General features: G+C 39.0%; 1 protein-coding gene across 5 annotated transcripts in view; it reads left to right on the plus strand.

The window, feature by feature from the left end:
• dpp6a (dipeptidyl-peptidase 6a) overlaps positions 1 to 16,895 on the plus strand; it is a 208,477-nt gene that overhangs the window by 148,318 nt on the left and 43,264 nt on the right. For all 5 annotated transcript variants that reach the window (XM_061065077.1, XM_061065078.1, XM_061065080.1 and 2 more), the window contains 2 exons: positions 4,304 to 4,418; positions 13,992 to 14,090. In XM_061065077.1, the coding sequence (XP_060921060.1) occupies positions 4,304 to 4,418; positions 13,992 to 14,090 (214 nt within the window). The remainder of the gene's footprint in view (positions 1 to 4,303; positions 4,419 to 13,991; positions 14,091 to 16,895) is intronic.

A 16,895-nucleotide genomic window follows, 5' to 3' on the forward strand; every position in this document is an offset into this window, starting at 1 on the left:
CACTCCCAAGCCGAGCACAGCATGGTTCCTCATATGAAGCAGCTCATTGGCTCGCTGAGAAGAAGCTTTAGAGGGTTTTTTTTTTTTTTTTCTGGAGAGTTTCCAATGTCAATATGTTCCCACGGAGATGGCGATCTATATGGAAATACTGTTTGACATTGACTCCTTAGTCACTGTAAGAGCGCAATAGATCTTTCAGCAGGCCGGATGTTACTGTTGCAGAAGCAATTTCAAGCCGCAGACGCGCAGCATCTGTACAGTGTGTGAGTGCCGGTCTGTGTGCCTACAGTAACAGAGCTGACCATTTACTGCCATTGGACAATCTAACTTGTGCAGGACAGAGGTAAATATGAAAGCACAGACTGCCTAGTTCCTTGTATCTTTCCACCAAAGGTCACTAATTTTTTTATCTAAGGTTTTCAATGCAAATCAAAGAGATTGAATTAGAGATATTTTCACCTTGAAATAAGTTTGGTGATGTGTGATGAACTGTGAGTGTTTGACGCTTCACTGAGTGGCCTCATTTTCAAGCATTTCTTTTTTTTTTTCCTGTTTCATTCACTCCTCTTTGAAAGTAGACTGAATAAATCATTTGGTTATGGATAGAGGGTTATGATATTTGTTTTTATACATGTACAGTACCATTCTGAGTTTATGCACAATCCCTTTTAATAAAGTTATACCATGATATAATACGGTTACTGCAAACAGTGTGGGGAAAATACTGTGATATGAATCTGAGGTCATATCGCCCACCACAACAACATATCTACTTCAGTTTAAGTGTATAAGTTTTCCCACAGTATGCATTTCCAATTATGAACACACACACACCATCAGATAGGAGTGTTAAATATAAGATGCTGTGTTGGATACATGCCCAGTTTTATTTGCACAATCTACGGTGCAGAGCTGTTTGCATAGACAATATGATAAAGTGTCATAGCTCAGAATTGCATAAAGGTTTCTGCCTTCTTTCACTATGTATCACACACTCTGGGCACCATGTCTCGCTCACTTTACATCCCATTATTGCACATAAGTAGTTGCTCTTTATAGCACGTTTCGTCACAACTTTTCTATCTGTAAAATCCCCCTCAGTCACAAACTGTGTCTGCAGAAACAATCTACTGTGGGCTCATTCTACTCTCTCGTAAAAAAAACTCTCCAGTGGGGTTTTCAGTTCTGCAGATTGTTCAAGAGAAATGGCTCAGCGCAGAATTAGAGGGAAATAAATCCCATTGTATGGTCTCAGCTCATCACTAACAAATAATGTTTTGTGAGCCGACGTCTTCCCAAAAGAAACAGCTGTTCTCGTGACTGGGTATGTCTTTTGTTTTTTGTGGATTTTTCCTTTTGTGTGATTTGACAGACTTATGTCTACCCAACAAAACAATGTAAACGACGATGAAATAGCATTCAAAACACTGATCTATACACCAGCTCACATCACAGAAATTTAAATTTATCATAAACAAGACTGAAAATAGATTCCTGTTGAGAATGTGTCTATCACGCTCCTGGTAAAACCAACAATGACGGAAACAACGGCGACGAGACAGAAGCCGATTTTAATGCAAATTGGTTTGCAGAATCTGCCTCTGTGTATGGAGGCTGTAACGTTTGCAGGTTTGCAGGTTGCCATTGAGGCATTTACTTTGAACTTTTACCTGAAGTAAATGTCAATTCACTAACTGTCATAACCAGTAAGCCAACAACCACTGAGAGTTGGAGCAATTTTAAAATGATTCAGCAGCCAACAGCTCATCCGTATTCACAACTGTCTCATGTTTACCTCTTCAGTGTGAGTCACAAGCTTATTGAACCCTCTTACTGAGAGCAAATCACCCGTCATCTACACTCACAGAAAAGGTATATTACATATTCGTGTTGTCTCTTCCTTGTGGCTGTCGCGGCTCTGCTCTATGGCCACAATGCTAACTAACTGGTCGCTGTTGTAATGAACGTGGGTAATGGGCAGTCTGGTAAATAGCCATGATTGCTCTTATCTTCAGGCTAATGATGTCTTGGGCTCCTTTCAATTAAGGTGAGAACGAGGTCACTAAAGGGTTTTCTCCATAGCTCAGCCATTCAGCTTCATTAAAGTCTTAGCGTGTGTTCATTAATGCCCCAGCTACAGATCCCCAAAGCAGACGCTCTGCCTCGCTCTTTTTGTCCTCTATAAACTAATTAAGAACTTATTAATCCTCCGCTAATAGTATGAGCTTTGGACCCTTTCTGAGCCAGTCCCCCTTGGTTGTGGTTTGTTTCTTGTGTTAGCCACACCAATCAGGGCTGAGGTGGAAAACCTTTCAGGGATTGCTTTGTCCTTATTGTCATGGGACTTTTATTCCCCGTCCTATCAGGGGTGCCCATTGTGCTTCAGTTATGGCCCCATCATGCTAAAGGTCAGATTTAAAGATTAAAGATTTAAAAACCTCTGACTAAATCTAATGAAGTGGTGGTACACGTAAATAAGGTTTAGCAGCTCTACAGTAATCGCAAGAATGATTTGAAACCGTTCAAATGCATTTATGAAAGGGCAAAGTAGCTCATAATGTACACAGCATTTTGCTTGTTAAGTGCACCTATAATCACTACTGTATATGCTTCCTGCTCACAGTACTTATCATCAGACAGAAAAAATAGCAACTAACAAACAAAGACATTTAACCATTGCAGAAAACACGGAGTATTATCCTCAAAATATTATCCTTTGAATTTCCCTCAGGATCAATAAAGTATCTATCTATCAAAATGTCCTGACCAAAATAGTTAAAAGACCAACGTAGAGGTAATAACAGACCTACAGTTGTTAGGAGAACAGATACACATTTTTTAAATGCTAATGCATCTAAGCAGGACAGTTAACAGGAATTGAAAAAGGTTGAAATTTAAATTGTGGAATTGAAACATTTATGGTCCTACTTAGAAAATATAAAAGTTCTAATAAAGAGTAAAAACTTAAGTTTTACTTTAACCACGTAATGCACAACATTTGAGTTGATAAGTATATGCTACCTGCCCTGCACTTAACGGATAACATAGCAACTAATGAACAAATCTGAACCCCTAGTTGTTGAAACAGATTTAAAAAAAACAAGATAATAGTAAACATAATATCATTTTCCAATTGTTGAGTGACCAGAAACAAACTGTTGAATGCTGTTGCTAAATACGCAATGTCATGCAATTACTGTAAGTGAGGAACTTAAAACCAAAGTCGACTGCGCAAGCTAGCTGGCAATGAAGCTAGCTTGCAAAGTCCAAGTTCCTTCAATATGTCACCTTGAGCGTCTTGCTTCATTAAATCTTATTTTGTACTTTTCAGACTTTTAGAGTAAAAACTTGAGAACTCCTTATTCTAAATCCTATTTAAATCATGACAACGAAGCAGGCCACAGTCTTGACTTTTGGTTAGCATAGACAGCTTCAGGACTGTGTCAGTGTATTTTGCTGTTGAATAGTTTTAATGTAAGGACATGCTGACTCATCCACATCTTTTCACTGGACTGTCTTGAATAGTTAAGGTAATATATTGTTCAAACTTGGGCTCATCTATGTTTTGCTGAATCAGGCCACCTGCTGCATATCCCCATCTGTCGAATGCATTGAACTCTCACATTATTCGATTTGGGTATGATCAAGCAGCCTAAAGCTGTTTTCACACTATTGTTATTCATATCCCGAGGCGTTACTTTGTCATATGCCATAGTCATTCTTTAATATTCAGTTTTCGTTTATTACGTGATTAAATTGCAATAAGTTCCTTTCTTTTCTGAATTAATCAGATAGAAGAAGAAAAAAAAACGCCTCAAGGTTTCTCGTAACTCCCAGACCCCCAAAGCTTTCTCTCTGCTGTTGTCAAGCTGTTGTCAAGCACGCAATTTCACCAACGTGTCGTGAGCTCCAGTTTTATCTGTCACATTTGTTTGCGGCTGATAGCTGCTGATGCTCGCCTCATTAAGAATTCTCCCCTCCTACCCGCTCCTCTTTCTCCTCCTCCTCCTCCTGCTGCTGCTGCTGCCTCTGTCACTGTGTCTCCTTGAGAGCAGAGAGGCTGCGACTTTGACTCTCGTTGATTTTCATGAGGTCTCCATTCACGCTCTTTTCTTCACTTTAGTCCCTCTTGATATTTCCTGCATCTCCTCCTTTCTTATTCTCTCTCTTACTTTTTCTGTTTCTCAAAGTATCCTTTTCTTCACTCATAAATGTTCCTGATTTTCTCCCACATTATTATTATTATTATTATTATTTTTTTTTTACTGTTTCTGACCATGTCTCTTCTCATCTCTTCCCACAGGAGCTGGTGGGCAGTAACCCTCCGCAGAGGAACTGGAAGGGAATAGCGATCGCCCTTCTTGTCATTCTGGTCATCTGCTCGCTGATCGTCACCTCCGTCATCCTGTTGACACCAGGTACACGGCTGAGGAGGAGAGGGGGGGGGGGGGTCAATAGACCATACACCACACATCCCTCTGTTTACACAACTATTATTATGCACAGACATGCACATTAGGTTTCCCAATCAATCTTGACACGAACAAAGCAAAGGCGAGCTTGTGTTTGCCGGTATCTCTGTCCTTGTGTGTGTGGTTCATGCTCTTGTGCAATATTTGCCGTGTCACTTGCTGTAATAATACTTCAGCATGGATGACTTTCTCGCACACGTTTAGTCAAGGTCAGTAAACCTCATTGAAGTCGGCCCACGCAACATGGCTTTCTTTTTTTAAACACAGTCCCAGCCTGTCTTCTTCACTCAGTCCCTCCACACACACACGTTTGTTTCTTCTGTATTTTAAAGAATCTTAACTTTGACCTTCAGTTTGTAAATTTACAGGAGAGTTTAATCAGGAGTGCCATCTGTTTATATTAAGGCTCATAAAGCTGCTTGATAGGGTTTAATGGGCTGCCAGTGGCAAACCAGTCAATACAACCTGATGGTATGTGTGCACTGTGACTCAGGGACAAAAACAGTAATCACTGCGTCCTTGTTTGTGATTTTCTGAGGGAGAAAATTGCACGTAAAAAAAAAAGGTGTGGCAGCAAAGTGGGGTCAGTAGTCGTAAAGGAAATTCAGTCCTCTTTTGAATAATCCTAAGAGATCCATGCAGGTGTCAGAACAAAAAATATGGCACAGCGGCAGGTGTCGGCGCAGCCAGCCCTAAAACGCCTTGTCACCTCCCGCCTGTGACCTGTTCCCGTCCCGGGGTGTTTGTTATGGACGCAGATGATTCTCTTTCTGTTTAATGTGCCGCTTCCAAACAAGGCGGGCCAGCGGGAGTCAGGTGGAAAATGGAGGGCCGGGCAGGTGGTGCCTCCAGCTTGTGCTTGGTCCTTAATCCGTCCCCTCCCCGGTTTGCTCAAGCAGAACCACCGTTCCGCTCCGAGTCTCAACACAAGCCGGGCTCTTACAGCAACGGTAAAGCCTCCAGCAGACTGCCTTCTAAAAGAGGCTGTTTGGTATTATATGGGATATTAAAATATGTATATATCCTTGTCAGATGCTGATTTTAAAAGTTGGTGTGGATTAATGAGGTGTCCTCACCTAGAGAAGAGCTTCAGGATAATGCAGCTCCATGAATCATTCCTCAAGGATAGTGGCTTGTTAGTGCGCAGACAGTTTATTTCACCTTTTCTTTGGGTTATCCTGTTTGCTCTGGAACTGTTAATTAAATCCCTAGATTCTAAAAATGAGTTTAAAGGAAAAGCTTCCCAATTTATTCTCTTGCACTTCCTTATATTTGTACCTGGGCTACTCAGCAGACACATAATGAAGATCAAGATTTTACAACCCTGTCAGCCTACTGTGTGTACTGTCGGTCTGTGTCTGTTTTCCTGGAATGAGTTGTCGTGTTTCAAGCTTTGTTCCTACTGCAGGAATTTTCCCCAGGAACAAAGGACTTTTGGAGGTTATCAAAAGCAAATATGAGTGTAATTCTTAACCAGGTATGCATTTGAATTGAAGCACCTTTTCTAAGAACTACATATTTGATTTTAGTCTCCCACGTTTAATAATTGGAGGCATAATAGATAATGGTTTACACAATGTGTCTGTCTTTTCTATTTCGAGATACATGTCCCGTAGAACAAGATGCAGCTTCTAGGTTCCAAAGTGAAGCTAATGCTGACGTTCCTTAAACCTGCATTCTTTCAATGGCCACCAGGGTGGTTGATCAGAAGCCTTATTTTATAGATGTCTTTGAGTGAATGTTCCTTTTTCTCATAGGATTTATTACCTCTGTAAAGTTAAGTTTGGTCTCAATTACAAGTTTCAAGTCTTCCACAATACAGCATATGTTTGTATTGAAGATTATGATCCCATTTAGAGGGAAATTGGACGATGGAGAAGGGTTTTCATTTTACTGACACAGTGACCTGTTAATCAAGAAGGAGGCTCAGCATTGACTTAAGTTCAAAACACTCACCTCTGGTTCCAAAAAAACAAGATAGGGATACCAAAAGGTCAAACGAGAGCTTTAAGAAACATGGCACCAAAATCACTGGCAGCTATGGGCACATCTTATATGCAGTCTATGAAATGTTCTTAGTAAAGGGAGCATCATTTTTTCCTGTTTATTGAGCCAACAAAGCTTTGGTTTGAAGGGTATTCAAATTCAAAGAAATCCCTGAAAAGCTGCATTGTGTGTCACACACTGCTGATTATGATCTCTAAAAATTTAGACTGTGGCTGTATTCTTCTCTGTTCTGTTTGGTGAAGCCATCTATTCAGGCTCCTGTCAGTGGAGAGATGTCTATCTCTGACTCTTCAGAAGATTCTCTCCCATGTTTGATTGTGAACTAAATACTAACTGTAGAAAGAAACCTCTCTAGAAACAGATATCACAATTACATGATCACTGCAGATCATTATTTCAAAAACGGAAAAAATTGGTCTTAAAAACGGATGCTACATTTTCTACTTAAGAAGGATTAATTTTATAGGTCTGTCAATCAATTAATTTTTTGGCTCCAAAAATTCAATGCATTTCAATAGTTGATGGTTAGTAACCACATTTTAATTGCATGTTTAAAATTCCATTATTTTGCATTTCAAAAACAGGTTTTGTTAGGTTTTTGTCTTAAACTACTTTACTTCCTGTTTGGATAAAAACCTGGTTTTATTTTGAAAAAAAAGGAACTTCAAGTTGATAGAATGTTACGTTAATAACTTAATCATAAAAAAGGGATTTGTAAAGGATTGATAAGTAAATGAAACGGCTAAAGTGGTAAAAAAAATCAGATGTTTTATGTCACAATGTGGATATTACTTTTGACTCATCAGCTCAGCCGTCCGCCAGTTTTCTTTAAAGTGAAATGAGACATTCAAAGGCACAACAATGTTGTTCTTTTCTACTGTGACAACACTGAGAAGCTGTGGTAGCCTACCTACAGTGTGCCTACCTACGGTGTGCCGGAAGGGACAAAATAACATGCAATCAATGCATTAACTAAAAATGATTGATTGACGTTTACTCTGGCAACTCTAATGTTTTACATCCAAACAGCTTATATGATTCTGTCCTTAAGGAAACTCCTTTTAAGAATATTTTAGATCTTGAAACAGAAATGTAAGAAGGCTGAAGATTGCCTTGCAAGAAAGCAAGACATTAAAAGTTTAATTACAGACTTTAAAACGACTAAATAGGAACTGATTTTGCAGAGTGAATGGGCCCAGGAGTGTGAGGTACATCACTAACAATTTGTAGCACAATTTGAGATCTTTTGGGAGGATTCTTCTTATTTACTTCAGCATTTATTCAGAGCAAGTGCTGTGGCTGTAATTACACATCAAGGACAAACATTCTGGGAGCGAAGGGAAGAGAAGCAAACTGTGTCAGGGAGGCTAATGTGAGGAGTTATGAGCTAGCATGTTGTCTCAAATCAGTTTGGAGGGTTTAGTTGATGGATGCTCCCCTGCCAGACACGCAAACCCGCCTCTAACTGCTCCTGACAGCCACTTTGTTCTCACTCACACACCAACATACACACGCATGCACGCACACACAAACATAGAGCCTCGGTCTCCTCTTCTGTCTCTGACAACCTGTGTCTGCTGTAACTGATAGCTCCGTGTAACCAAGAGGTTGATCTGTTTTCTTCATCAATGTAACTAGGTCAGAGATGTTCACATTGAGCATCAGTATTCATCAGCCCGAGGCGTCAGGATGACTGACAGAGTGACAGCTGACTGACTCAGTGGGAGGATCGCACATTATCTTGATTAGATGCAGCTCAATGAATGCAGTCGTACGGATTACTGCATGAAAGTGGTGCTTCAGTTTCCAACTTTTATTCTTAGAAACAAGTAACAAAAAAAGTCAACTCTGTCTTGTCCCACATGTGATCAAAACCAGGTTGAGTTGTTTTTTGTCCCTGTATGAATGTATTTTAAACGCAGTCTTAAAACTCATTTATTCAGTCTGGCTTTTATATAGTGTTTTATATCAATTCAAATCTTAACATTACTGTATTGTCTTTTTTATCCTACTACAATTTTAAATATTTTCCTCTTATGTATTTATTTTAATATCTTGTTGCTTTTATGTGTCGTATTTTATTGTATTTTATTTTTATACATATATTTTATTTTTAATTCTTATTGGTGTGCATTAGTCTCTCAATGATTTTATAAACTACTTTTCGTCAATAACTTTTCTGCACTCTTGTTAAGCACTTTGAACTGTAGTTTAATTTGTCTGAAAGGTGCTATATAAATAAAGTTTGATTGATTGATTGATAATGATTCTAAAATTATCAATGATTGTGTATTTACATCCCAGTCACTTTTTTTTGTCTTTCTAATGCGCCAATTTTTTAGCATCACTTGTGTTACCAAGGAAATGGGAGAATTATTAAGGGATTGTTCAGGGTGACAGGGCTGACCTTTAGAGACGGACTAATATTCACACGTGCACTCCCACCTACAGGCAACTGAGAGTCACCAATTAACCTAACAAGCATGTCTTTGGATAACGGGAGGAAACCAGAGTCTCTGGAGGGAACCCACAGTGGATTCTAACCAGGGACCTCCTTACTGTGAGGTGACAGTGCAGTCACACAGAGACCATCCATTTCTCTTTCATTTTGCCGGACTGCATGTTCGATCTGAACTCCCTCCCTCTTTGCGTTATATTAAAAAAGAGTTGGAGCAACATTAGCATATAAACTGCTGAATCGAGCTGACCCTGCCGAGGCTTTTTCAAAGTTCCTGGCAGTGATCGCAGCACTCTGCGAGACTGAGATAAAGGCATGCTTAACAACACACAAAAAAAATGATTTTCCTTTGAAACACTGCGCTTTAAAAAAAAAAAAAATCTGAATGGAAAACTTAACTAGTTTTTTTTGCAGCCTCTGTGTTCATCACTGATTATACCCTCAGTATTTATCCCCCTTAAAGCTCTCCATCTGATGGGAGGCTTCAGCTTATGTGCACTTTTGAGCCGTCGTGCACTCCGAACACGGTCTGCTGACTCTGATAATCACACTCCGAACTCATGCGAGGTGCCGAGCAGATGCCTTCAAAGGTGTTTCTGTCCCCGGTGACGACACCGAGCAGGAACCGAGGATCACTTGGTGTCCGTCCATCTGTCAGGAACAATATGCCTCCTGCTGCTCCCGCACAGCTGACGCACTTTATTAAAATATGTAAAGCCGAATCTCCATCGATAAAGGAATGGTTTAACTATTTTATAGACATCTCTCTTATTGAAAGATCATTAGCTGTAATTCATAAGGCACGGGCATCCACTTTATTTCAACTCTTTCAGATCCACTTCTTCTTGAACAAATATAACCGGTATTATAAACAAAACCTAAACTTACACTTTTTGTGAAATTGTTTGATTGAATTATTGTTATTATTATTATTATTATTATTATTATTAATAATAATCTGTTTATTTGTTTTAGTTTTATTTATTGAGCTGTGTCTATAGGTTTTATTTTGTGTGCATATGTGTGTATGGGTATATATATATGTGTGTGTGTGTTCATGCATATCATAATTTAATTCAGTAATTTTGTCTTTGTTTTAAATTTTATGTATATTTTTCCTCATCAAGGCAATGGCGATCTGTAAATAGTTTGTATGTTTGATGATGCTGTCTTTGGTTTCTGTCATTGAAGCTCATGTGTATAAGCATCTTACGTAAAATTTAAATAAAAAGTTGATCACAAAAAAAAAAAAAAAATGTAAAGCCTTTAATGAGTAAAAGAAAAACCAAGTTTTTAACTGCTGGATTTGGTGAAGAAGCTTAGATTATTTATCAGACTCCATTGATTTTATATGAATTTGCACTGACGTGTGGTAGGACTAGATTAAGAGCACAAGAAAGTGAGTCATCATAACCATCACTCATGTTAATGCTGTCTTGTTTTAAAAGGAAAAATGTGCATAGAAGTGAAGCGTCTTGTATGAAAGAGCATGTATGATGAATGAATCACTCGTGTGTGTGTATCCTGTGATCCAAACAAAACAAAAATTGGGACTAAATCTAGCCTGTGTCATGATAGTCTAGTAGTTACCTCCTTCATTGTCACTTTTTGTGTCTTTTACTCCAGTTTATTCTATTTAAGCTTCAGTGTAAGTTGAGTTTTTCATTACTGTGTATTTTTCTCTTTGAATGGCCTTGTGCATCTTTTGAATCTAATTGTAAAGTCTTGTTTATGTCCAATGTAAAACACGTTTTATTGCCTAAGTCTTTAAAGGTGCAAGGCAGATTAACTTCCCTTGCCTCGCCTCTTTCCGATATTGAAAAGAAACTCAAATTGAAAAGATAAAAGTCACTTTGGGAATGAATATTTAATAGATCCAGCTACTTAAATGTGAATATTTCCTGCTTTCTCTGTTTTATTTATCTGTAAATCAAACATATTTAGATGTTAATGGTCTGATAAAAACAGCAGTTTCAGGCTCTGAGAGTTTCGATGATAAATTGTTTTTTTTAGTGCTCAAATGTCCACAACATGTATAGAAATATTTGATTGCTGTGTGGGTGATAGATTCTCTTGAGTCATTAAAGCTCCAGTGAGGATTTTTTAACTGGTCATGAAAAAGACTGGAATTATTACTGATGCCTCTTTATGACCTACAAAAGCAAACCAGACCATTAGCATAAAGACTGACTGTTTTTATAAAGTTGTTTTTATAGTTTGTTATAGCTGCTTTGGGTTTGGTGTCAGTGAATGTGTTTGAAAAGATGTAACAGTTTATTTTACATCTTCTACAGCAAAAAAAAAGTTTTGATATGTTTGACTTTTAAATGAAAGCAGGATATACATTGCTGGGTTTTTATATACACTTGTACAGGATATGTACTGACCACAGGGGGCGCCAAAAATGACAGGAGCAGGAAAGCGAGAAAATATCACATTTTGGATTAGTTAGTTCTCTCACATTTACTCTTAAAATGTCATCATCAAAATTAGTAGTATAACTAACTTTAGTGTTAGTATTTAAGATATGCAGTTACTGTTGTTTTTTATAACTGTGTGTAATGTGACATTTTCCTTCTGACAAGACCAAGATGTTTAGTGTCATTTTAGGTTTCTGCACCGCCCCTGTTTTCTCCGTCTGCTCTTTAAGGATGATTCCTCCGACAACTGTGACACACTGATCAAAGTATGTGTCGGATTAAAATTAGAGGAAGTGGTCACACTTCAAGTTGTTGCTGAGGAAAACATTTGGAGCTGAACTGAAATGTGAAAAACACACCTGTATGATTGTTTAGTGAGTCAGACATTCCTGAACCAGCACAGCCGGTTTTTAATAAACTCACCTAAAAGCATTTTCTTTATTATGAGTTTTATTCTGTGTCACATAATGGTGTTTAGGCTTTAAACTCTACAAAAGAAGAGTTCAGACACATTTGTCAAAGGTGATTTTGTGGTGTGAAAATTGTCACATTCTCGATCAGCTGAAAAATATATTATTAAATAATTTTTGTTGTTCCCGGTAGAAAGGACTTGGCACTAGAAAAGAAACAAAAATTACAATATGAAGAAATTCACAACATCAAAAGAGATGCATATTAGAATTCCGCTGTTACAAATAATGTCATTTGTTGATTTTGATTGGGTTCCTTTTTCTCTCCTCGTTTAAAGGTCACATGCAATGCAAAATACACTTCACGATGGTTTTCTAACACTAATTTGTGTCCCTTGCCTTTTCCACAAACCCCCCCAATTATGAGTCCATCATCCTCTCGGTCTTTTGCCTTCTCCACTTTTCAGAAAATGTCTTGAGGACCTCTGAGACTTAATTAAAGTTGTTAAAAAAGGAGTATGAAATGTGACCTTTAAGTTAACACGATTCCCTGCTTAATCCTTGGCGACCCCTTGGGGGTCAGGACCCCCAACTTGAACAACACTAGCTTAGACCAGTGGGTGACGTTTTCGAAAATAAATTAGAAGTTTTTAAATTAAATCCAAAACTCTAACTCTAACTAGACTCTTCTCCTCTGTCGCCCCCCGGTGGTGGAACAAACTTCCAAAATCCATTCAATCTGCAGAGTCCCTCTGCACCTTTAAGAAAAAGCTAAAGGCCCAGCTCTTTCATGAACACCTACGCACTTCATGATATTATTGATGACGATAATGATGATGATGATGATGGTTTTGTTTGATAATGATGACTTTAGGATGGTTTTGATGCTGATTAGAACTCTGAAGAACAGCTGCCGATGTGCCCTGCCTCTGTGCACATCCTGTCAGCATCTGTGTGTCTGATCAGACTTAAAGCTGTTTGTTTGTTTCCTCTTTTATAGATCCTTGCTTGTGTTGTACCTAATCTCTGATGTATAAAACGTCTGCTAAATGAATTGAAGAATTGGGTAGGTTTTTTTTAAGGCTGAATTTCTTCCTGCTGGATTCTTGAAATGTCTCAGCTGCATATAATTTAAACAAACAAATCTGATACTTTTGCAGCCAGAAAAATATCTACCTCACACATGTAAAAAAAAAAAGCTTTGGCCTGGACTCAGACAGGCTCAGCAGAGGGATTAAACATCACACATTACAAAGACAGTCTGCAGCTAAAATATAACAGCTCTGATCCTCGTAGCAACCAGCGTGTCCATCAACTGCCATGTCTCGTCAATGGGTCCCCGAGCGAATCCTTCAAAACCTTTCTGAAGTCAGAGTTGAGCCTAAAGTTCCCTAAAACTGAAACTTCAGACTTAAATGTGAAAACTTCAAGTCTCTACAACAAGTGATTTATACTATTATATTTTTATATTATAAGAAATAAAAGCCTTGAAGAAAAGAAACATAAAAAATAAAGAGGCTCCTGATACACAACCTTTTGCTTAGTCATCCTCCCTCCATGTCTACAGAGGTGAAATGAGTCACATTACGTTGCAGGAGGTGATGTGATGAGCACTGATGGATGAAATTAGCCTGAAATGAGTTGCAGGAGGCATGTGCTGTAAATATGTGCGCCTGGTCTGATGATAAGAAGCTGCACTCGTCCTAATCAAAGGCCTGAGGGAGTTTAAGATGAAGCTCTGTAATAATGTGTTTTTATTCTCTATCTTAGCGGTGCTCTTTTCTTCATTCCTTCAAAGGTGCATGGTTGCAGCCTGTAGGGGGGAAAAGTTGTTAGAGAAGATAGAGCTGGAGATGAAAACGTGTCAAGAGAGGATATTATATATTCTCTCAGTTTTTGTTGTCAGAAGTAGCCAGAAAATCGTATCTTTGTTTCTCTTTTCTTTCCACGTGAAAATGTCTGCTTTTAGTTGTTTCACCTGTTCTTTTTGCTGATATGAACTTGAACATTATTTTGAAGATCTTCCTCTCCAGCCTCCCTCTCATATGAAGAGGGATCATTGTCAAGTTGGACCTTCGTACTGTGTAGTTGTATAAGCCTATAAAGCCTTTTTCACTCTAGTATGAAAAGAAAACCTGTGTACAGTAACATATTATGTTGTGCTATTCATACACAGCAAGTTTCATCATCAAGTATGTTGATGATGTGATTGTTTCCTTTGCAGGTGAGGACGACCGCCTGGCTCTGAAAGGGAAGGTGTCCGTTGGAGACCTGTTTAGAAAAGACTTCAAGGTGCATGACCCCAACGCCAAGTGGATAAGCAGTAAGTAATGTTTGTGTGTGTTGTTGATGTCTTTTTGATTATTAAGAGGCGACATGGTTCCTTATTGGCATACTAAAGCAAGGCATACTTTGCCTTCATGTTTTGTCCATTTACAACATGTTGGCCCAAATGTTCATGAAGATGTCATGACACATGTCCATGCTGGTTACTTCAAAGCCTCAAACAGGCAGAATGTCAAGCAAAAACTAAAGAACACTTTAATATTTACAGCTTTTTGATCCAGTCACCAGGTAAGATTCTTAATTAGTGGGACAAATATAGAAACCAGACTGATTGGCATTCTAGAGTCTGGTGGGGCCCTGGGCAAAGTCACTTAGGGGGCCCTCCGACCAGCGTTCATCACCGTCATGTCTGCCAGTGTTCCGACACTTACTCCTGTATATTTTTTTCTCTCCTGTAGACGGATAATTCTGTAGACGGATAATTCTGTAGACTGATAATTCCTCTTTATTAATAAGCTGAGAAAATGACAGCAATTAACGCACAGAAGGCTAAGCAGAGCAACACGAGTGACTGCTGTCAGATGGGACCCTTCAGATAGGGAGGTTTCCTGTCATTGCAAAATTTAACACATTTTGGTCCACTGCTTTGGTTTAAAGTTTGTGAGCCCTCAGGGGCCCCCTACTGGTCTGGGGCCCCAAGCAGTTGCCTGCCTTACCTGTTGACAAGCGGCGCCTCTGCTGATAGGATACAGTAACATACCCTATGATATGATACTTTTATAATACCATGTGATGCGATTTAATACAATACAGCACAACAAGCCGCAGGTTGGACTCAAACCCGGGCCGCCCACCTGGAGTACTACAGCCTCCCTACACTAACCACTACGCGGAAAGTTCCCAGATATTGTTTGATTTGTATTGATATCACAACAAAGTTTAAAACTCTTTATTGTGACAAACCTCACAAGGGTGGCCAGACTTTTCAGTCAGAGGGAGAAGACGCTCAGAAGAAAAGCAGGTTGCTTTTTTTTTTTTAAGATGTTATTTTTTTCTTTCAAAGAGCTAACATCAGTGGTTAAGTTGTGTTTGCAGGAGAACAGACTGACTTGTAGCACAGACAAAGAAAAACACATCCAGTCTGTTCAAACAAGCACAGAAGACAGTTGCGTAAGGCACACATAATAAAATAAAACAAATAAAAAACAGGTCCATAGAGCCTAGTTGTGAAATGAATAATACAGCTGTTATTGATATATTTAGCTTATAGCATTATTACAAATGTGCATCACATCTCAATTCAAATAGTAAACATGTCATTAACTGTAACAATAAGTGTTGATTGTTCCTGTAATGTCTTCTTTTACACCATCTGTCCCTCGTTTGCCTTTGCAGATTTGTGTGTGTGTGCATTGTGTGTATGTGAATGTGTGTGTGTGTCCTTGCCGTATGACATTCCTCCAAACGATTTATTCCATATGCTTCAATAGCTACTCAATTACCTGTAACCACAACCCTCATTTTCCTGAGATCAATGGCGGCGTGTGGATGCTGCTGTTGTTACAATTCATCACCAGCGATTTCAAAGGCTTGTCTGGTTGTTTTTTTTTAATAACAGCGCGCTGTGACGGTACACACGGTGACAGCACCGCGGGACGCCAATAAGAGAAAATGATATACTTTATTTCATATCAAGGTACAAACAGCACGTCTCGGCGCAGCTCGGAGATGTGAGGAGTCCTTACAGCTGAAGGATTAATGAGCTGGATTCTCTTCTTCTCTGGTGCCCGACGAGGCTGTCTCCTCCAATCACAAGGATGTAAGATGGCTCCTAGAAATAACACAGCTGTTAAATGTAATTCCAATCGCGAAATCTCCGAGCCTTCCTCGCCGTCTTTTGGCTGTAATTAGAAAGCTGAAACCCCGTATTTATTATATTAGTGACAGGACGATGCGGCTCCTCTGGGTCGCTCGCTGACAGTCTGGCTTGGTGTTTGTTTTTAGCTACGGGACCCCCCCCCATGTGTGCTTAAGGATGAGGAGTCTCTCAGGGGGGCTGATTTGCCGCCGATTCTAGCTGTGACCCACGGAAGTTGTAAACAAATCGATCGCGCTTCAGCGAGCCCTGTTAAACATCACAAACTGTGAGAGCGCTGCTCACATCTGGAAGGTGACATCTGTTCTTCGCTCTCTGGGAAAACATATGAAGTGTGTTTCTTACACTACCAGAGGGGCCAATTACAGCAAAAGTTTCAATACCTTATTTCCATATTAGATAATGAATCCAATGTCTGAATGTCCCTGATAAATCTTCAGAAAGAAGAGCTGTATAAGGATAAAGATTAACTTTATTGATCTCCCATGGGGGAAATTTTTTCGTCACAACAGCTCAAGAAACAGGAAACAGGAAGATAAAGTATAAAGTAAAAATAACAAGAAGTTAAAAATCAAACATATGTACATCAGTTAAATAAAGGGAGAAAAATACAATAATAGAATAATACCAGGTATGTACACTTCCACTTGTGGAAAGAGTTATTATTATTAAAAACACACACAGTGTGTAGCAGTATTGATATGAGTGGTGATGCTGTTAAAGAGTCTGATTAAACAGTCTGACTACAGATGGAATGAAAGACCTGCAGTAGCGCTCTATCTTGCAGGGTGGGTGTCTCAGTCTGCTGCTGAAGGAGCATTAGGGCCCCCTAATATTTAACTTGTCTTGACTTAGGTTAAACCTTTTTTTTAACCCCATAAAATCAGTCAGATCTGAGAAATAAAAAACGACAGCTTACCTAACTCTAGGAGTAAAACAAAATACATGAGACAGCTCTTTCTGGAT

The sequence above is a fragment of the Labrus mixtus genome, chromosome 19 (assembly GCF_963584025.1).
Source record: "Labrus mixtus chromosome 19, fLabMix1.1, whole genome shotgun sequence".
NCBI lineage: Eukaryota > Metazoa > Chordata > Actinopteri > Labriformes > Labridae > Labrus > Labrus mixtus.